The sequence below is a fragment of the Entelurus aequoreus genome, linkage group LG25, assembly GCF_033978785.1.
Source record: "Entelurus aequoreus isolate RoL-2023_Sb linkage group LG25, RoL_Eaeq_v1.1, whole genome shotgun sequence".
Lineage (NCBI taxonomy): Eukaryota > Metazoa > Chordata > Actinopteri > Syngnathiformes > Syngnathidae > Entelurus > Entelurus aequoreus.
In genome coordinates, this window is record NC_084755.1 from 5590103 (window position 1) to 5613612 (window position 23510).

Consider the following 23510-nt stretch of genomic DNA (forward strand, 5'->3'; position numbering starts at 1 on the left):
AGAAGCAAGATGAAAGGCAATATTGGCTTGATAATGTATGAACTCCCTCCAATGGTTGCCATTAAAATTGTGGTCAACTATCCAACCATTGGAGGTGAATTTGAGACATTTCAATGGTTCTTTTTATTAAAATCCACCTCCACGTACATTTCTTCCGAGTTGGGAGTTTTTCTTAAACCAATTTTCACTGTAAAAGATACTGCTGCCCCTGCTGCTGCTGCCCCTGCTGCTGCTGCCCCTGTTGCTGCTGCCACTGTTGCTGCTGCCACTGTTGCTGCTGCCCCCTTTTGCTGCTGCCCCTGCTGCTGCTGCCCCTGCTGCTGCTGCCCATGTTGCTGCTGCCCCTGCTGCTGCTGCCCCTGTTGCTGCTGCCCCTGTTGCTGCTGCCACTGTTGCTTCTGCCACTGTTGCTGCTGCCCCCTTTTGCTGCTGCCCCTGCTGCTGCTGCCCCTGCTGCTGCTGCCCATGTTGCTGCTGCCCCTGTTGCTGCTGCCCCTGCTGCTGCTATCCCTGCTGCTGCTGCCTCTGCTGCTGCTATCCCTGCTGCTGCTGCCCCTGTTGCTGCTGCCCCTGTTGCTGCTGCCCCTGTTGCTGCTGCCACTGTTGCTGCTGCCCCCTTTTGCTGCTGCCCCTGTTGCTGCTGCCACTGTTGCTGCTGCCACTGTTGCTGCTGCCCCCTGTTGCTGCTGCCCCTGTTGCTGCTGCCCCTGTTGCTGCTGCCCCTGTTGCTGCTGCCACTGTTGCTGCTGCCACTGTTGCTGCTGCCCCCTTTTGCTGCTGCCCCTGCTGCTGCCCCTGCTGCTGCTGCCCATGTTGCTGCTGCCCCTGTTGCTGATGCCCCCTTTGCTGCTGCCCCCTGTTGCTGCCCGTGCTGCTGCCCGTGCTGCTGCCCTTGCTGTTGCCCATGCTGCTGCCCGTGCTGCTTCCCATGCTGCTGCCCGTGCTGCTTCCCCTGCTGCTGCCCCTGCTGCTGCTTCCCCTGCTGCTGCTGCCCCTGCCGCTGCCTGTGCTGCTGCCCCTGCTGCTGCCCATGCTGCTGGCCGTGCTGCTGCCCCTGCAGCTGCCCCTGCTGCTGCCCCTGTTGCTGCTGCCCCTGCTGCTGCTGCCCCTGCTGCTGCTGCCCCTGTTGCTGCTGCCCCTGTTGCTGCTGCCCCTGTTGCTGCTGCCACTGTTGCTGCTGCCACTGTTGCTGCTGCCCCCTTTTGCTGCTGCCCCTGCTGCTGCTGCCCCTGCTGCTGCTGCCCATGTTGCTGCTGCCCCTGTTGCTGCTGCCCCTGCTGCTGCTATCCCTGCTGCTGCTGCCTCTGCTGCTGCTATCCCTGCTGCTGCTGCCCCTGTTGCTGCTGCCCCTGTTGCTGCTGCCCCTGTTGCTGCTGCCACTGTTGCTGCTGCCCCGTTTTGCTGCTGCCCCTGTTGCTGCTGCCACTGTTGCTGCTGCCACTGTTGCTGCTGCCCCCTGTTGCTGCTGCCCCTGTTGCTGCTGCCCCTGTTGCTGCTGCCACTGTTGCTGCTGCCACTGTTGCTGCTGCCCCCTTTTGCTGCTGCCCCTGCTGCTGCCCCTGCTGCTGCTGCCCATGTTGCTGCTGCCCCTGTTGCTGATGCCCCCTTTGCTGCTGCCCCCTGTTGCTGCCCGTGCTGCTGCCCGTGCTGCTGCCCTTGCTGTTGCCCATGCTGCTGCCCGTGCTGCTTCCCATGCTGCTGCCCGTGCTGCTTCCCCTGCTGCTGCCCCTGCTGCTGCTTCCCCTGCTGCTGCTGCCCCTGCCGCTGCCTGTGCTGCTGCCCATGCTGCTGGCCGTGCTGCTGCCCCTGCAGCTGCCCCTGCTGCTGCCCCTGTTGCTGCTGCCCGTGCTGCCGCCCCTGCTGCTGCCCGTGCTGCTGGCCCTGTTGCTGCTGCCCATGCTGCTGCCCCTGCCCCTGCCATGGTCTTCACTACAGGTATGATGCTTAATTGAGCAACAGGGGCATTGGTCACACCAGCTGATGCAACTGCTGATGTGCTGGAAGATGTTCCCTGGAGAACAGAAACTATTTCTGCAGTTGCACCCACAGCAGCCCCGACACATGCACCAGCTGCTACTGCAACACATCCTATTTTGCTAACCGTTTTGGCAGTTTCCTTAACGCCCTCCATTGGACTCTCAGCATCAAGACCGCAGTTAATGCCAACGAGGCCACCCACACCTGCACCGACCGCCCCCCCGACTGCTAATGCAGTTGCTCCTGAGGCAGCTGCTGCGACGGCTGCAGACCCTACAAGACATGCCGTGCCTGCAGCTGCTACGGGGACAGCCACGCCAAATGCTGCCCCCAAAGCCACGCCTATAGCGGCAGAAGCCACTACCTTCTTCGGCTTCTTCATCAGCTTCTCCCAGTCTGCAGTTGAGAGAGACGGAAAAAGGTCTCCCGCAGATGTGGGTGGAGACAGACTTTTGAAACTGACCATGCTGCTCTTCCTCTCCTCCTCTGGGTTTCCCCCAGATGTGGGTGGAGACAGACTATTGAAACGGGCCATGCTGGTCTTCCTCTCCACCTCCTGAAGGATGGCCTCTGCCTTTTTGAACATATCATTGGTATAAAACCCAGTTTCAATCTTCTCCATCATCCTCTTCACTTTCATCAACAGTTGTCCAACCTGTGCCACATTACTGGGGTCTTTATTGTTGAACAAGTGGTACCGGCCGCCACATTTTTTGATCAGACCTGTAAGGTCAGCCGGAGCTTCTCTCAGGTATTCTTCAATGCTCCTCCCCTTAAGATCATCCCCTCTGGTAAAAAGAATCACAGTGTGAGATTTGAGGGCTTCCTCCCCAAATATCTTGGCTACATTTAGCGCAGCCTTGTTCACATCATCTGTATAACGGCCTATCGGCACCACCAAGAGAAAAGCATGTGGTCCTGGAGCACAGAAAGCCAAACATTTAGCCATCATAGTATTTATCTCATCCTCACTCATGTGAGTGTCCCCCAAGCCTGGTAGGTCAACCACCTTCACTCTTGTTGGTCTTTCCTGGTCCAGTAGCCGCTCAGTGCTTCCCTGCTGACATGTGCGGGTCACCGAGGCGAAGCCGACCTCTGACAGGAAGTGCTCGCGGCCCAAGATGGTGTTGCCAGACGCACTCTTGCCAACTCCTGTATTTCCCACCAGAACCAGCCTGAGTTCTTCAGACATGGTGGTGCTTTTGTTCTTTGTGGCCTTTAGCTCAACTCAGTAGTGGCGGAAAGACTGCAAAACAGAATTACAAACTGATTTAAAAGATTCGTGTAACCCTCAAAAGTATATTGAGGACTCTGTTGTCCTTTGGAGGTTGTCAAAATACAAGCAATAAAAGGTCATTTGTCATTTTGGTCTATTAATTTGACCCAACCCAAACCCTACTTTTCAGTATTTTACTCTTTTGTATGATAGTTTGCTTTTAGTTTAGAGACATTATGTCAATGCTGTGTGGTCTTTCCTTTATTGGTTTTGCTTATGGTGCCAAAAACGATACGGCATGACACAGGGGAGCCATGACCCTGGAGAACAAAACACTTCATAGCCTCAATATGAATTTCAAGGAAAAAGTTTAAATGTTTAGGGGAATAGTTTGTCCTCCTTTTGGCAGAATAAAAATGCCTTAGAATTGGCCTTCACTCTGTTAGAAGAAGATAAACACAATGAATGCTCTCTCACACAAACATCATTATTAATCATGTCATGAGGTACAGGCCTGATAAAAGAGGGAGTGGGGGAAAGTACACACACACACACACACACACACACACACACACACACACACACACACACCAAGTTTAGTTTCAATTCCTGCTAGCAAGGTGGGGCAAATTGTGTTGTAAGAATTTCCTCGACCTCTTCATGGCTATTATGTAGAATAAGTAAGATCCTGAGTAGTCCTGGGTTCAATCCCGGGCTGGGGATCTTTCTGTGTGGAGTTTGCATGTTCTCCCCGTGCCTGCGTGGGTTCCCTCCGGGTACTCCGGCTCTCCCCCCCCAATCTCCCGAATTGGGAGGTCTCAAGGTTGGCAAGTATGGGTGTGCCCCACCTTCCGCCCGAATGCAGCTGAGATAGGCTCCAGCACCCCCCGCCACCCCAAAAGGGACAAGCGGTAGAAAATGGATGGAAGTTGTTAGACTTCAGATGGAGTCGCCTCATAGAGCTATAAATCAACTAAAAAATAACCTTCATTACCTTCTATTCACCTCCTGTTTACCTTATTTTACGTCCAATTTACCTTATATTTAGTTTACCTTTGCACATACCTTTCCACCATATTTACATTAACTATCGTGTACATTATATATACTGCTAGACAAAATAAAGGGACCACTCTGAGTTACATTGTATTGTTTAAGTGTTCCCATATATTTACTTGTTTTACTTCACATTTATTTATTACTTTCCTTCATATGTATAAAACCATATTTTACATCAATTCATCTTTTTTTTAATTTACCTTACATTTAAGTTGTTTTACTTTTCCTTACCTTCTTTTTAACTTGTTTGACCTTTTTTTTTTTTTTTTTAGCAATTTATATTAGTTACACTCAAACTATTAATCAAATCAAAAGAATATGAATCAAAGCTTCTTTCTACCTTCGGGTACAAATAAAGAAATATCACCTTGAACTTGAACCTTGATTAATGGTTGCATCCCTAGAAAGTATAATGACCTCATGACAAACATGTTATGAAACACAAATATTATACATCATAATTAAGGCTTTGTGTGTGTATATATATATATATATATATATATATATATATATATATATATATATATATATATATATATATATATATATATATATATATATATATATATATATGTATATATATATATATATATGTATATATATATATGTGTGTATATGTGTGTGTGTATATATATATGTGTGTGTATATATATATATATGTACACAGTAAATAAACACATTAATATAACTAAATAAAATCCTGCATAAGTAATAGGATAAAAAGTACAATACAAATGACTTCAATAAAATAATTACTATCAGGTAAAAGCCAAATCAAGAAGGTGGGTCTTAAAAACATGAACATTCTCCGCAGTGGAAGTGAAACTATATTTGTCATCGTTGAACATGTCAGTAATACAAATAGTGAAGATTGCAACTTTAACAAAGTCAAAAAGCACGACGACGCCACAACAAAAGTCAAGTCAAACGTTTAAAATGCATTTGTTAAATAATGTTACCGTAGTGACTTACTGACTTATTGACAGCAGTTCTTCTTCTTCTTCTTCCTTCTGTCATTTCTTTTATTCGAATGGCGTCTTTCTCCTTCTTCTCCGTTTTATAGTCCCAGCACATGAAGTTGCCAGATGGGAAATGACACATTATCGCAACAGACGCTTATATTGCCATGTTTTGAGGAATATTATCCTACATACCAAATTAAACCTTGCGCCAGACCGCCTGTTACAGTAACAACATTACCACAGAATACTTTTAATGCAGGTTTATCTTTTAATAAACCCATAATGTCGGCAAAAGAAGCTCCCCACCTTTCTGTAAAGAGTCACGTGAGTTTGTGTTTGCTAATATCATGTTTGTGTTTGCTAATATCATGTTTGTGTTTGCTAATATCATGTTTGTGTTTGCTAATATCATGTTTGTGTTTGCTAATATCATGTTTGTGTTTGCTAATATCATGTTTGTGTTTGCTAATATCATGTTTGTGTTTGCTAATATCATGTTTGTGTTTGCTAATATCATGTTTGTGTTTGCTAGTGTCATGTTTGGGTTTGCTAATATCATGTTTGTGTTTGCTAGTGTCATGTTTGTGTTTGCTAATATCATGTTTGTGTTTGCTAGTGTCATGTTTGTGTTTGCTAGTGTCATGTTTGTGTTTGCTAATATCATGTTTGTGTTTGCTAATATCATGTTTGTGTTTGCTAATATCATGTTTGTGTTTGCTAATATCATGTTTGTGTTTGCTAATATCATGTTTGTGTTTGCTAGTGTCATGTTTGTGTTTGCTAGTGTCATGTTTGTGTTTGCTAGTGTCATGTTTGTGTTTGCTAATATCATGTTTGTGTTTGCTAGTGTCATGTTTGTGTTTGCTAATATGTTTGTGTTTGCTAGTGTCATGTTTGTGTTTGCTAATATCATGTTTGTGTTTGCTAGTGTCATGTTTGTGTTTGCTAATGTCATGTGTGGAACAGTTACAATTATTGTACCTTTTTGGTTTTATTTTAACGATTGTTTCAATGAGGGTCTGAAATAGTCATAAAATGACACAGATTATCGTACGTCTGGCAACGCAGATATGGTCAATACCAGGAAGTGTCGGTATAGGAAACAATAATATTTTTTTGTTTTAGTTATTTTGCACCATTGACTATATTTTGCTAATAAAGTATAAAATATTGTAAAAATGCGTTGATGACACACATTTTTTGTTTGCCTGAAATACTTGTGGTATCAGCAATACTGTCCCTGTAGCAAATTGATATGAAATGGATATCACACACACAGGTTTTGTCCTTTTATGTATCGGTACATTTATTTGCTTGCATCTGCTGACAAAATGTCTCCTGTATTGTGCACAAAAATACTGCTCTTATGACAGGTCCATCCATCCATCCATTTGCTACCGCTTGTCCTTATGAGAGGTCTTACACAGTAAAAGGTAAAGCATGGTTGTGGTTGCCAAGTCCTTTTTACCGTCAGGATCACATGACTAAAACGAGCGGGACAAAGGGACAATTTAGGGCGTAGTTGAAGTATTTCCTGGCAAACACTGAAGGATGACATGAAACTTAGACTTTGACTTCTTTTTATTTTCATTGAAGTTTGAACTTTACAGTACAGATAAGAACAAAATGTTGTTGCATTAGCTGATGGCAGTGCAGGATAAAAGAGCAATAAGGTGCAGATATAAATTAATAGATTACTGTACAGATAGATATATTGCACTTTTGTATATGCATCCAGGTTTATGGATGTATGTTATATTGTCTTTATATTCCAGCGAGGTAATCCATTTTTGGGGGCAATTGAGGGGATTATTTTCATGCGTTCTAGAGTCTTCCGGCCTGAGGGAAGAAGCTGTTACAGAACCTGGAGGTTCTGCTACGGAGGCTGCGGAACCTCTTTCTAGAGTCCAGCAGTGAAAACAGTCCTTGGTAAGGGTGGGAGGAGTCTGCAGATTTTCTGAGCCCTGGTCAGGCAGCGGCTTTTTGCCATCTCCTGGATAGGAGGAAGAGGAGTCCTGGTGATCTTTTCCGCCGTCCTCACCACTCTCTGCAGAGACTTCCAGTCTGAGGCCCTGCAGACTCCAGTCCAGACAGAGATGCAGGTGGTCAGCAGGTGGTCTCTATAGTGCCTCTGTAGAACGTGGTGAGGGAGCTGTGCTCTTTTCATCCCACGCAAAAAGTGCATGCGCTGCTGAGCTCTTTTTACAAGAGCTCCGGTGTGTAGGGACCAGGTCATATTGTCAGTTATCTGCACCCCCATGAACTTGGTGCTGCTTACCATCTCCACCGCTGTGCCGTTGAGGAAGAGTGGAGCGTGGCTGGACCGGTGCCTTCGGAAGTCGACGATGATCTCCTTGGTCTTGTCGACGTTCAGGACCAGGTTGTTGGTTCTGCACCAGTCAACCACATGTTTCACCTCCTCCCTGTAGTCCATGTGGTTGTTGCCACGGATGAGGCCCACCACTGTTGTGTTCTTCACAATGTGGTTAGTAGTGGACCTGGGCAGCAGCCATGGGTCATCAACGTGACCAGCAGCGGACTCAGCCAATGTTCCCTCTAATTTTTCATGTGCACAAACTCCCTGAGCATTCAGTGGAGCACATGTGAGCATCATCAGACGTGCACACTGTGGCCACACCAGCGTCACACCTGTCCCAAACCTGACATCAGAACCATTTAAATGTTTTATTAAAATAAAAGTGATTTGGCCCTCTTACAATGACAATAACAAAACAACATGTTTTTCATGAGCTATGTGCTAGTATTGTATGTCTGGCTGCGGGTTCTGCCTTTAAAAGAAATGCTACCTCTTTCTGAGATTACATTTAGTTCCTGTAACTTTCTGTCTGTAAAATACATCTTTTTATTAGCATTTATGGAATCTAGTGACAATATTTCATGAATAATATCCTTAGATTAACATTCTTAATAAATGGCAGTAAAATAAGCACACATGTGATTGAGGAGTCAGAGTGTTACAGCCTGGCATTTACACATTGTGTGGCGTTGGGGTTGTCCCACTTTTTGTGTGGCCATAAACGCAGCACTGGCTAAGTGCCATGAGTGCGTGTGTTGGTGCAGGTGAGACAGAGCGAGCGGCTTCTGTTGAAACGACGGATGACAACTAGGGATGTCCGATAATGGCTTTTTGCCAATATCCTATATTCCGATATTGTCCAACTCTTTAATTACCGATACCGATATCAACCGATACCGATATCAACCGATATATGCAGTCGTGGAATTAACACATTATTATGCCTAATTTGGACAACCAGGTATGGTGAAGGTAAGGTACTTTTTAAAATAAATAAATAAATAAGATAACTAAATTAAAAACATTTTCTTGAATAAAAAAGAAAGTAAAACAATATAAAAACAGTTACATAGAAACTAGTAATTAATGAGTAAAATGAAGTGTTAAAGGTTAGTACTATTAGTGGAGCAGCAGCACGCACAATCATGTGTGCTTACGGACTGTATCCCTTGCAGACTGTATTGATATATATTGATATATTGTTAATATTAATAACTGTATCCCTTGCAGACTGTATTGATATATATTGATATATTGTTAATATTAATAACTGCATCCCTTGCAGACTGTATTGATATATATTGATATATTGTTAATATTAATAACTGCATCCCTTGCAGACTGTATTGATATATATTGATATATTGTTAATATTAATAACTGTATCCCTTGCAGACTGTATTGATATATGTTGATATATTGTTAATATTAATAACTGCATCCCTTGCAGACTGTATTGATATATGTTGGTATATTGTTAATATTTATATATATTGATATATAATGTAGGAACCAGAATATTGATAACAGAAAGAAATGGGGGGAGGGAGGTTTTTTGGGTTGGTGCACTAATTGTAAGTGTATCTTGTGTTTTTTTATGTGGATTTAATAAAAAATTTTTTTTAAAAAAAACAACGATACAGATAATAAAAAAACCGATACCGATAATTTCCGATATTACATTTTATTTACATTTTTGAAGTGGAATTCTTTCCCATTCTTGCTTGATGTACAGCTTAAGTTGTTCAACAGTCCGGGGGTCTCCCTTCTGCTATTTTAGGTGCCACACATTTTCAATGTCTGGACTACAGGCAGGCCAGTCTAGTACCTGCACTCTTTTACTATGAAGCCACGTTGATGTAACACCTGGCTTGGCATTGTCTTGCTGAAATAAGCAGGGGCGTCCATGGTAACGTTGCTTGGATGGCAACATATGTTGCTCCAAAAGCTGTATGTACCTTTCAGCATTAATGGTGCCTTCACAGATGTGTAAGTTACCCATGTCTTGGCCACTAATACACCCCCATACCATCACACATGCTGCCTTTTACACTTTGCGCCTAGAACAATCCGGATGGTTCTTTTCCTCTTTGGTCCGGAGGACACGACGTCCACAGTTTCCAAAAACAATTTGAAATGTGGACTCGTCAGACCACAGAACACTTTTCCACTTTGTATCAGTCCATCTTAGATGAGCTCAGGCCCAGCGAAGCCGACGGCGTTTCTGGGTGTTGTTGATAAACGGTTTTCGCCTTGCATAGGAGAGTTTTAACTTGCACTTACAGATGTAGCGACCAACTGTAGTTACTGACAGTGGGTTTCTGAAGTGTTCCTGAGCCCATGTGGTGATATCCTTTACACACTGATGTGGCTTGTTGATGCAGTACAGCCTGAGGGATGGAAGGTCACGGGCTTAGCTGCTTACCTGCAGTGATTTCTCCACATTCTCTTTGATGATATTACGGAGCGTAGATGGTGAAATCCCTAAATTCCTTGCAATAGCTGCTTGAGAAAGGTTTTTCTTAAACTGTTCAACAATTTGCTCAGGCATTTGTTGACAAAGTGGTGACCCTCGCCCCATCCTTGTTTGTGAATGACTGAGCATTTCATGGAATCTACTTTTATACCCAATCATGGCACCCACCTGTTCCCAATTAGCCTGCTCACCTGTGGGATGTTCCAAATAAGTGTTTGATGAGCATTCCTCAACTTTATCAGTATTTATTGCCACCTTTCCCAACTTCTTTGTCACGTGTTGCTGACATCAAATTCTAAGTTAATGATTATTTGCACAAAAAAAAATGTTTATGAGTTTGAACATGAAATATGTTGTCTTTGTAGCATATTCAACTGAATATGGCTTGAAAAGGATTTGCAAATCATTGTATTTCGTTTATATTTACATCTAACACCATTTCCCAACTCATATGGAAACGGGGTTTGTATGTGTCCTACAGTGTTGATGTGGAAATAGTTGCTTCGGCATTTAATTGGTGTGGCACCAAACGGAGATGTTGACATGTAAAGACATCTTCCCGCTTGAAGCCAAACCACCGCCAGACGATGGACCCCCTGCTGTTTTTCTTGGGAATTAACTATTCCTTCATTTGTTACCAGATTGGCACCTTCTTTCTCTCGTATTACCACTCAAACCACACCGTTAGCATGTTAGCATCACAGCTAACGTTACCATGTCGCTACTCGTCTGCTCCGCGGGAGCGTGTGACGCTGCACGCGTGACAGTATGTGACGTATGTAAGAAGGTGCGCTTGTTTTAAGTCTCTGTGAGAAGGAGAGACAGGAAAGAGTGAGACACGCATGCAGTTTAATGCCCCGCAGCTAAAAGCCACTGCGTGAGAGCGTATACTCCAATATCACCATATAGTCATTTTCTATATCGCACAGAGACAAACCCGCGATATATCCAGTATATTCCATATATCGCCCAGCCCTACTTTGATGAGCATTCCTCAACTTTCTCAGTCTTTTTTGCCACTTGTGCCAGCTTTTTTGAAACATGTTGCAGGCATCAAATTCCAAATGAGATAATATTTGCAAAAAATAACAAAGTTTTCCAGTGTGAACGTTAAATATCTTGTCTTTGCAGTCTATTCAATTGAATATAAGTTGAACAGGATTTGTTGTATTCTCTTTTTATTTACCATTTACACAACGTGACAACTTCACTGCTTTTGGGGTTTGTCATACAATTGGCAGGAGGAGAGAGAGCAACAGAATGTGGAGAAAAGGGACAAACAGTAGATGGAGGAACAGAAAGACAAGAAGGTGAAGGCAGAAGTTGCAGAATGTTGACTTCAGTATTTGTCAAATCTTGGTTCCGTCCCTGATGGTAACTTCAGCCAACTTTGACATTTCTTATAAACCTCCAGTGGTTATAAAACATCAGTTTGTCCTCCTTTAAGGTTTGTTAATAGCTATGATATTTCCACCAATGAATCTTTCTCTAATTGTGTTGTCCTAAAGTCAATTGTTAATATTCTTTACATAATTACTTGATAATAATTTTGTATTATTGACTGCAAGACTTTAATTTGGAGCTAAAGTTGTTTATATTTATTGTATATGCTATAATCCAGGGGTCACCAACCTTTTTGAAAGCAAGAGCTACTTCTTGGGTAGTGATTAATGCGAAGGGCTACCAGTTTGATACACACTTAAATAAATTGCCAGAAATAGCCAATTTGCTCATTTTACCTTTAACTCTATGTTATTATTAATAATTAATTATATTTACACTTAATTGAACGGTTTAAAAGAAGACAAAACACGAAAAAAATGACAATTACATTTTGAAACATAGTTTATCTTCAATTTCGACTCTTTAAAATTCAAAATTCAACCGAAAAAAAGAAGAGAAAAACTAGCTAATTCCAATCTTTTTGAAAAAATTAAAAAAATAATATATGGAACATCATTAGTAATTTTTCCTGATTAAGATTAATTTTTGAATTTTGATGACATGTTTTAAATAGGTTAAAATCCAATCTGCACTTTGTTAGAATATATAACAAATTGGACCAAGCTATATTTCTAACAAAGACAAATCATTATTTCTTCTAAATTTTCCAGAACAAAAATTTTAAAAGAAATTCAAAAGACTTTGAAATAAGATTTAAATTTGATTCTACAGATTTTCTAGATTTGCCAAAATAATTTTTTTGAATTTTAATCATAATAAGTTTAAAGAAATATTTTACAAATATTCTTCGTCGAAAAAACAGAAGCTAAAATGAAGAATTAAATTAAAATGTATTTATTATTCTTTACAATAAAAAAAATAAATTTACTTGAACATTGATTTAAATTGTCAGGAAAGAAGAGGAAGGAATTTAAAAGGTATATGTGTTGAAAAATCCTAAAATAATTTTTAAGATTGTATTTTTTCTCTAAAATTGTCTTTCTGAAAGTTATAAGAAGCAAAGTAAAAAAAATTAATGAATTTATTCAAACAAGTGAAGACCAAGTCTTTAAAATATTTTCTTGGATTTTCAAATTCTATTTGAGTTTTGTCTCTCTTAGAATTAAAAATGTCGGGCAAAGCGAGACCAGCTTGCTAGTAAATAAATAAAATTTAAAAAATAGAGGCAGCTCACTGGTAAGTGCTGCTATTTGAGCTATTTTTAGAACAGGCCAGCGGGCTACTCATCTGGTCCTTACGGGCTACCTGGTGCCCGCGGGCACCGCGTTGGTGACCCCTGCTATAATCGGTAAACAGCAGTTATATGATGTCACTTCCGCTAAATTACTTCCTGTTGGTCGACTTCATTCGAAAGCAAGTCATACATGTTGCGGTCTTCTGTGGTTCTTTCTGTTGCAATCCTACACAAAGCGGCGAAGAAGCAATGCCGTAAGTTGTCTTTAATAAGTTAACAACATGCCAGACACGTTAAAAAGTGTAATAGTGCCGATATGTTAAATATAATTGTCGAACTAGATACAATGTGTTCAAGTCATTCCGACAGACGAGAGTCTCCCTCTGCTGGACATTTTGGGACATTACCGTTACATTTTCATATGTCATTGTTGACAAATATGTACAGAGACAATAAGTGAAGTGTGTTTGTGTCTCTTTGTTCTTTTTAGTTTTTCACCATCTTGCCTATGAAGAATTGTCAAAAGTAAATGGTCAAGCTTACAACGACGTTCTCTTCATTGACTCCGGTTTGGCTTGGTGTTGAGTGGCGTTTCTACACGTCTCACGAGAACACTAAACTAATTCTTCCCTGTTAGTTTGTGATAACTTAGAAATATGAATATTGCCCAAAAAGTAATGTAACTTAGGTGTGTTTGAATGTATTTCTGAGCTATAAAATGTTTCATAACATTTACTAAATGCTTCATTTATTTCAGTTGGATCCACAAAATTTGTTTCATTTTTTTAAAGTAAGGTAGTTGTTTGATTTGCCATTCTAGTACTTTACCAGGTTTTTCATTATTGGTCATTGAATGTCTGTTTAAGTCCTTTATGGTCAGGCTGTGCTGTCCTGACTTAGCACACACACACAGAGACAGGAAGGAGGAATATACAACTGATGATTTGGCTTCTCCAATTTAGGAGTGCCTCTTTTTTTTTTAACTTGACCTCCTCCAGGAACTGCAGTCCTGTATAAGGAGGCTCGCTTGTAATAAAGCAACTTTTAGTTGAGTAAAGTGTCTCCTTTGATCCAGCCGCCCTTCTGTCCGGACCAGGATGACAAGACCAGAAATACACATCAATTTCAAAATGAAACTGTTTTTATACTGATTTATATTCTTGATTTCTTAGCCAGAAAGTAGTTTAAAGGCCTACTGAAAGCCACTACTAGCGACCACGCAGTCTGATAGTTTATATATCAATGATGAAATATTAACATTGCAACACATGCGGGTTAACTTATAAAGTGACATTTTAAATTTCCCGGGAAACTTCCGGCTGAAAAGGTCTCGGTATGATGACGTATGCGCGTGACGTCAATGGTTGAAGGAGACATTTTGGAATAGCACGGTCGCCAGCTTAAGTCGTCTGTTTTCACCACATAATTCCACAGTATTCTGGACATCTGTGTTGGTGAATCTTTTGCAATTTGTTTAATGGACAATGGAGACAGCAAAGAAGAAAGCTGTAGGTGGGATCGGTGTATTAGCGGCTGGCTGCAGCAACACAACCAGGAGGACTTTGAGTTGGATAGCAGACGCACTACCGTGAGTACAGCTTTGGCTTCCAAACATTTGATCGCTTGCCCGTACGTGCGTGGCGCTATGTGCATGTCACGTACGTAACTTTGGGGAAATATATGTTTCTTGCCGACTGATGGCGGCCGGGGTGTCGTCGAAAGCTACAACGCCGTCCGCCGCCGCGCCGCTGTCCTCACCTTGACTTCCTCCGTCTCCGGGCCGCCGACCGCACCGATCATCGTGGTGATGTCCTTCGTCGCGCCGTCGATCGCTGGAACGCAGGTGAGCACGGGTGTTGATGAGCAGATGAGGGCTGGCTGGCGTAGGTGGAGAGCTGATGTTTTTAGCATAGTTCTGTCGAGGTCCCTTGGCTAAGTTAGCTTCAATGGCGTCGTTAGCAACAGCATTGCTAGGCTTCGCCAGGCGGTACAGCATTAACCGTGTGGTTACAGGTCCAGAGTTTAATAGTATTGTTGATCTTCTGTCTATCCTTCCAGTCAGGGGCTTATTTCTTCTGTTTCTATCTGCAGTTAAGCACGATGCTATCACGTTAGCTCCGTAGCTAAAGTGTTTCGCCGATGTATTGTCGTGGGGATAAAAGTCACTGTGAATGTCCATTTCGCGTCCTCGACTCTCATTTTCAAGAGGATATAGTATCCATATATGGATATAGTATCCATCCGAGGTGGTTTAAAATACAAATCCGTGAACCACAATAGAAAAAGGAGAAAGTGTGGAATCCAATGAGCCAGCTTGTACCTAAGTTACGATCAGAGCGAAAAAAGATACGTCCTGCACTGCACTCTAATCCTTCACTCACGTTCCTCATCCACGAATCTTTCATCGTGGCTCAAATTAATGGGGTAATCGTCGCTTTCTCGGTCCGAATCGCTCTCGCTGCATTGTAAACAACGGGGAAATGTGAGGAGCCTTTCAACCTGTGACGTCACGCTACTTCCGGTACAGGCAAGGCTTTTTTTTTATCAGCGACCAAAACTTTATCGTCAAAGTTCTCTACTAAATCCTTTCAGCAAAAATATGGCAATATCGCGAAATGATCAAGTATGACACAGAATGGATCTGCTATCCCCGTTTAAATAAGAACATTTCATTTCAGTAGGCCTTTAAAGTAGTGCTCTGAACTCAAAACACAAATTGTTCACCAAAATGAAGGGTGAATGTTAAAGTTTTTTGGTCAAGATACATCATTTTAAGTGAATTGTACAATAGCACACGTGACTATCTGCTTGTACTATTGTACTATGTGCAGGGACGTAAGAGTACTCAGCATTGAGTGACCCACACCACAACATTACTGCGCTCTGCAGTGTAACGTCACGTTAATTCAGTGGTACTGGCAGGTAAAAACACCACAAGACCAGAAGGTTTAAGAATGGTTTATTTGGTGCTCGCCATCAGAACATACAATTTCAAATACAACCATTCACCAAAAGAAAATCAAAAGGCCAAGGTTGTCGTGTACTGCATGGGAAAAAAGCAATATTCAAAATAAGCATGTTCAAAAATCATGCACCTCTCCCACTATGGTAAAAAGCATTTTCCCACCCAGGTGCAGCAGATTGTGTATAGCTTGCATTTTCTTTTTTGTTTCTGCTTTAGTGGATTCTGCCTTGGATTTTATAGCCAATTTCTGTCTCTTTGACTCCCTCTCTGCTTCTAACTGATCCAAGTGCAAAAATCATAAAGAGTACAATCATTATTACTATCTAACTTAATTTATCTGAATAGCGATTTGTGATTTATTGCATGAAATAACAAATATCTTGCTGTCATGTTGTTTGTTTCAAAATGATTGTAGGTCGGAAAAAACTAAGAAAAACGGAACATATTTTAAAAATATTTTTACACAGATAAAAGAGACGTATTCCCGACTATCGACTGACAAATGACATGCCTGATAAAGGTGCAAATCAATAGAAGCAAGATGAAAGGCAATATTGGCTTGATAATGTATGAACTCCCTCCAATGGTTGCCATTAAAATTGTGGTCAACTATCCAACCATCGGAGGTGAATTTGAGACATTTCAATGGTTCTTTTTATTCAAATCCACCTCCACGTACATTTCTTCAGAGTTGGGAGTTTTTCTTTTACCAATTTTCACTGTAAAAGATACTGCTGCCCCTGTTGCTGCTACACCTGCTGCTGCCTTTGCCACGGTCTTCACTACAGGTATGATGCGTGATTGAGCAACAGGGGCACTGGTCACACCAGCTGATGCTACTGCTGATGTGCTGGAAGATGTTCCCTGGAGAACAGAAACTATTTCTGCAGTTGCACCCACAGCAGCCCCGACACATGCACCAGCTACTACTGCAACACATCCTATTTTGCTAACCGTTTTAGCAGTTTCCTTAACGCCCTCCATTGGACTCTCAGCATCAAGACCGCAGATAATGCCAACGAGGCCACCCACACCTGCACCGACCCCCGCCCCGACTGCTAATGCAGTTGTTCCTGAGGCAGCTGCTGCGACGGATGCAGACCCTACAAGATATGCCATGCCTGCAGCTGCTAAGGGGGAAGCCACGCCAAATGCTGCCCCCAAAACCAAGCCTATAGCAGCAGAAGCCACTACCTTCTTCAGCTTCTCCCAGAGTGCAGTTGAGGGAGACGGGAGAGGGTTTCCCCCAGATGCAGGTGGAGACAGACTATTGAAACTGACCTTGCTGCTCTTCCTCTCCACCTCCTGAAGGATGGCCTCTGCCTTTTTGAACATATCATTGGTATAAAACCCAGTTTCAGTCTTCTCCACCATCCTCTTCACTTTCATCAAGAGTTCTTCAACCTGTGCCACATTACCGGGGTCTTCATTGTTGAACAAGTGGTACCGGCCGCCACATTTTTTGATCAGACCTTTAAGGTCAGCCGGAGCTTCTCTCAGGTATTCTTCAATGCTCCTCCCCTTAAGATCATCCCCTCTGGTAAAAAGAATCACAGTGTGAGATTTGAGGGCTTCCTCACCAAATATCTTGGCTACATTTAGCGCAGCCTTGTTCACATCATCTGTATAACGGCCTATCTGCACCACCAAGAGAAAAGCATGTGGTCCTGGAGCACAGAAAGCCAAACATTCAGCCATCATAGTATTTATCTCATCCTCACTCATGTGAGTGTCCCCGAAGCCTGGTAGGTCAACCACCTTCACTCTTGTTGGTCTTTCCTGGTCAGTGTCCAGTAGCCACTCAGTGCTTCCCTGCTGACATGTGCGGGTCACCGAGGAGAAGCTGGCCTCTGACAGGAAGTGCTCGCTGCCCAAGATGGTGTTGCCAGACGCACTCTTGCCAACTCCTGTATTTCCCACCAGAACCAGCCTGAGTTCTTCAGACATGGTGGTGCTTTTGTTCTTTGTGGCCTTTAGCTCAACTCAGTAGTGGCGGAAAGACTGCAAAACAGAATTAAAAACTGATTAAAATGATTCATGTAACCCTCAAAAGTATATTGAGGACTTTGTTGTCCTTTGGAGGTAAATATTTGTACATAATCTGCCATATTTGATTGAAAACATTTAGTTTTAAAAACATTGATATATCAATGATACACAGAAAACTATTTTAGCTCAAAAGAGTAGATAGGACGAAAATGTCTTCAGGGGAGTTGAAAGTGGGTAAAACATTTTGGATTCAAATGTTTTCTACTCTTAAACTTCACTCCAGTATAAAAAAGAAAACATGTCCATCCATCCATCCATTTTCTACCGCCTGAGGGGGTTGGAGCCTATCGGCACAGCCCCAAGAGGCAAAATGGGCTAAAACCTCCAATGGGCTCACCACTTCTGGGAGGGGCCACAGGAGTCGGGTGAAACGTGGCGGTCTGGTTCTTGGCTAAAGAAGCTAGTTCGAGGGATGTAGAACGCCACTTCTCTGCGTGGGAGGTGGAGAAGTTCCAACTGGATGTTGTCGGTCTCACCTTCACGAATGGCAAGGGTTCTGGAACCAGACTTCTCGACAGGAGCAGGACCCTCTTCAACTCTGGAGTTTCAACCAGTGAGAGGGGACAGGCGGGAATGAAAATACTTGCTGATTTCCTTAAGGCTCTGGATGCTGTGGGGCTGTCTTGCCTGCCAATACTCTGCATAATTTCAAGGACAAAAGGGCAGTGCCTCTGGATTGGCAGACTGGGGTGGTGGTTCCTCTCTTTAAAAAAGGAGGACCAGAGGGTGTGTTCTAACTATTGTGGGCTCACACTCCTAAGCCTTCCCGGTAATGTCTATTCAGGTATATTTAGGATGAGGCTACACCCGATAGTCGAACCTTGGATTCAAGAGGAGCAGTGTGGTTTTTGTCCTGGTCGTGGAACTGTGGACCAGCTTTATACTCCAGCAGGGTCCTTGAGGGTGCATGGAAATTTGCCCAACCAGTCTACATGTGTTTTGTGGACTTGGAAAAGGCTTTTGACTGTATCCCTCAGTAAATCCTGTGGGGAGTGCTCAGAGAGTATGGGGCATTGGACCGCTTAATAGTAGCAGTCTGCTCTCTGCAGGGTCTGTGTCAGAGCGTGGTTCGCATTGCTGGCAATAAGTCGGGCCCATTTCCAGTGAGGGTTGGAATCCGCCAGGGCTGCCCTTTGTCACCAATTCTGTTCATAACTTTTATGGACAGAATTTCTAGGCACAGCAAGGGATCTGCTTTGGTGGCTGCAGGAGTAGTTGTCGGCTTTTTGCAGATGATGTGGTCCTGCTGGCTTCATCTGGGTGTAATCTTCAACTCTCATTGGATCGGTTCGCAGCTTAGTGTGAAGCGACTACGATGAGAATCAGCACCTCTCCTCTAAGTCTGAGACAATGGTTTTAACCCGGAAAAGGGTGGAGTGTCATCGCCTGCTTGCAGATGAGATGCTGCCCCAAGCGGAGGAGTTCAAGTACCTTGGACTGTGAGTGTAGAGTGGATTATGACATTGACAGGTGGATCGGTGCAGCGTCTGCAGTGATACGGACTCTGCACCGGTCTTGTGTGGTGAAGAGGGAGCTTATCCAGACAGTTAAGCTCTCACTGGGGCGGTATAGATCGGTTGGTAGAGCGGCCGTGCCAGCAACTTGAGGGTTGCAGGTTCGATCCCCGCTTCTGCCATCCTAGTCACTGCCGTTGTGTCCTTGGACAAGACACTTTACCCACCTGCTCCCAGTGCCACCCACACTTGTTTAAATGTAACTTAGATATTGGGTTTCACAATGTAAAGCGCTTTGAGTCACTTGAGAAAAAGCGCTATATAAATGTAATTCACTTCACAATTCACTTCACTGTACCACTCAATCTACATTCCTATCCTCACAAGCTTTGGACAAGATAGCGGATACAAGCGGTCAAAAGGAGCTTCTACCGTAGGGTGGCCAAGTTCTCCCTTAGAGATAGGGTGAGAAGCTCTGTCATTTGGGAGGAGCTTAGAGAAAAGCCAGTGCTCCTCCACATCGAGAGGAGCCAGATGAGGTGGTTTGGACATCTGGTCAGGATGCCCCTGTAGGACACCTCCGTGGGAAGTTGTTCAAGGTACATCCGACCGGTAGGAGGCCACCGGAAAGACCCAGGACACTTTGGAGAGGAACGCCTTGGGAGGAGATAGCTGGGGAGAGGGAAGTCTGGGCTTCTATGTAATAAAGTTCTGATACATTTATGAAGAATGAAGACTGGAACGTGAGATCAACAGGCGGATCGGTGCGGCGTCTTCAGCAATGCGGACGCTGTATTGATCCGTTGTGGTGAAGAAGGAGCTGAGCCGGAAAGCAAAGCTCTCAATTTACCAGTTGATCTACGTTCCCATCCTCACCTATGGTCATGAGCTTTGAGTTCTGACCAAAAGGACAAGATCACGGGTACAAGCGGCCCAAATGAGTTTCCTCCGCCGGGTGGCGGGGCTCTCCCTTAGAGATAGGGTGAGAAGCTCTGACATCCGGGAGGAACTCAAAGTAAAGCTGCTGCTCCTCCACATGGAGAGGAGCCAGATGAGGTGGTTCGGGCATCCGGTCAGGATGCCACCCGAACCCAGGACACTTGGGAGAGACTAAGTCTCCCAGCGGGCCTGGGAACGCCTTGGGAGGAGATAGCTGGGGAGAGGGAAGTCTGGGCTTCTGACACATTTATGAAGTAAATTCCAATTATGTATACATCAATAATGACACATTTATGTAATATGTGAAGATTTTTGTGTTGTTGTCCCTTACATACTTGTGACTCACACATTATCCTTGCTTGCTGTGGTATGTGATTTTTGTTCCTGCTTTTGCTGGTACTGCAATACCTTCCTATGAAGCCACAACACTAAGTTTTGGTATTGAAAATGTAAAACAACTTGGTATTGTAGAAAAGGTTGCATGGACACTAAAGCAAGTATTGGCATTTTAAAAACGTTGAACTAAAAAATAAAGCACAATCCAAAAAAACAATTTTTGTTGATGTATTTTTGATGTACATTTGTTTTATTGAAGTCTTACAGGTTTTTATTTTCAACTTAAAGATTTTCAGATTCAGTTCTCTTCCCCCCCCCCCACTTCCATCCTACTGTAGTCTGGTCTCATGCCCTCTGGTCTCATGCCAAGACGTGTCCAACGATAAGCTCAGAGGGTCAAAATATACAAATTGCATACAACGTTTTTTTATAAGACGAGTGCAGGCTCATAACTTGAGAGGCTTTGGATATTTCTTATTGCCGAGAGCTCAAACCACTCAAATGTTTTTGTGTGTCTTTTTGCGGAGTAAAACTATGGAACAAACTGGACTTACAACACAAGCAATGCCAAACTATTAATGAATTTAAACTATTATACAAACATGGGGTCTGGTTCAAGTATAGAGATGAGGGTCTTTAATTTGACCTGCTGCTATACTCTGTCTCAAAGTGTTAACATGTGCTCAATGTTTCCTTACCATTATTGCTATGTTGTCTATTCCCATTATTGCTATGTTGTCTATTACTATTATTGCTATGTTGTCTATTACCATTGTTGGTATATTCATTATTCCTACATTGTTGATACAAATGATTGTTACAGTGTAATAATTATTGTTACCTGTGGTAATGCCACTATGATACAACATCTGTATTATAATCCTTGAACAAAGTAAGAATGAAAGTCATGTGAATAATCACTGAATGGAGAACTGGGGGTGGGATTAAATAAGTTACCTTCTTCCCACTCCCTTTCAGGCAAAACTGGACAATCATGCACTATATTAATTTATATTATGTGTTGTCAACTTGTACTTCTTTATGTCATTGCCTGAAATAAATAAATAAATCCATCCATTGTCTACCGCTTATTCCCTTCGGGGTCGCGGGGGGCGCTGGAGCCTATCTCAGCTACAATCGGGCGGAAGGCGGGGTACACCCTGGACAAGTCGCCACCTCATCACAGGGCCAACACAGATAGACAGACAACATTCACACTCACATTCACACACAAGGGCCAATCTAGTGTTGCCAATCAACCTATCCCCAGGTGCATGTCTTTCGACATAAATAAATGAAAAAATAACAATAAATGAAGATGGCGTCGTATTTCAGTACAGCGTGTTTCTTGAAATCAATTGTGACACATTTTAAAAGTTAAAAGTATTATTTTAGCCTACACATGTAAGTTGGTAGAATGTAGCTCCAGTGTTAGATTATTGTGGTTAATCAGCGCCTGTTGCTGGCGGTAGGTGGTAATGCAGTAAGAATGCTGTATGTGTGCCACGTCATTTTAATTGATCATCAAATGTTCACAGCCTGTTCATAGATTTTATTTGACGGTGTACTTTATGCATAACGATTGTTACAGTTACAGTTTATAGCCAGAATTGCACTTTCAGTGTATTAATTGGATTTGAATGAGATCACGTCCAGCTCATTGAACACGCGTGGTGGTCAAGCAGCGTCTGTTCTCAATGGCTACTCGGCACCAATTAGTCTCTCAGAGAAAAACTCACCGATGCCTGCGTTGTATTCTGCTGTACCAAACATTCAAATCACGAAAACGATAAGTTTCTTCAAAAAGGATGTAAGAGTGCGACAATTTAGGAAATGACGACGACAGTGTCAAGGGAGCAGAGCTGGAGAACGTGCAAGTTTGCCGCATCGTTAAAAGTTTGATCCACTTTAATATATTACTTTCCCATTAAAGTATTATCTTGATATTGTTTTTTCAACAAATAGAAACCAGAAAGTCAGAGTGAATGATACTTTGTCAGATAAAATACTTCTAAGTCTCCCCTCTTGTTTATTTTGTAGACAAACGTGTCAGAAAATAAAATACTGTTCATAACTTTTATGGACAGAATTTCTAGACGCAGTCAAGGCGTTGAGGGGAACTGGTTTGGTGGCTGCAGGATTAGGTCTCTGCTTTTTGCAGATGTTTTGGTCCTGATGGCTTCAACTGGCCAGGATCTTCAGCTCTCACTGGATCGGTTCGCAGCAGAGTGTGACGCGACTGGGATGAGAATCAGCACCTCCAAGTCCGAGTCCATGGTTCTCGCCCGGGAAAGGGTGGAGTGCCATCTCCGGGTTGGGGAGGAGACCCTGCCCCAAGTGGAGGAGTTCAAGTACCTCGGAGTCTTGTTCACGAGTGAGGGAAGAGTGGATGGTGAGATGGACAGGCGGATCGGTGCGGCGTCTTCAGTAATACGGACGCTGTATCGATCCGTTGTGGTGAAGAAGAAGCTGAGCCGGAAGGCAAAGCTCTCAATTTACCGGTCGATCTACCTTCCCATCCTCACCTATGGTCATGAGCTTTGAGTTATGACCGAAAGGACAAGATCACGGGTACAAGCGGCCCAAATGAGTTTCCTCCGCCGGGAGGCGGGTCTCTCCCTTAGAGATAGGGTGAGAAGCTCTGCCATCCGGGGGGAGCTCAAAGTAAAGCCGCTGCTCCTCCACATGGAGAGGAGCCAGATGAGGTGGTTCGGGCATCTCGTCAGGATGCCACCTGAACGCCTCCCTAGGGAGGTGTTTAGGGCACGTCTGACCGGTAGGAGGCCACGGGGAACACCCAGGACACGTTGGGTAGACTATGTCTCCCGAGTGGCCTCGGAACGCCTCGGGATCCCCCGGGAAGAACTGGACGAAGTGGCTGGGGAGAGGAAAGTCTGGGCTTCCCTGCTTAGGCTGCTGCCCCTGCGACCCGACCTTGGATAAGCGGAAGAAGATGGATGGATGGATGGATGGATGGACAAACGTGTCAGGCCACATATGACAACAGGACCTAAATCAAATATGGCGATGATTCAGTAATTGTTAGTTTGTTAAATGGATAAGCAGTCGAGGGTGTGGATCTGTCTGGTGCACTAGTTGGTCTACATGGACGCGTTCCTCGC

At 43.5% G+C, this 23510-nt stretch overlaps 1 protein-coding gene across 1 annotated transcript in view; it reads right to left on the reverse strand.

The window, feature by feature from the left end:
* Positions 1–184: 184 nt before the first annotated feature.
* Positions 185–23510, reverse strand: part of LOC133642945 (uncharacterized) — a 27335-nt gene continuing 4009 nt past the window's right edge. The window contains exons 3-4 of the mRNA XM_062037368.1: positions 16255–17611; positions 185–3204 (exon numbers count right to left, since the gene is read on the reverse strand). Of these exons, the coding sequence (XP_061893352.1) occupies positions 185–3204; positions 16255–17557 (4323 nt within the window). The 5' untranslated portion in view covers positions 17558–17611. The remainder of the gene's footprint in view (positions 3205–16254; positions 17612–23510) is intronic.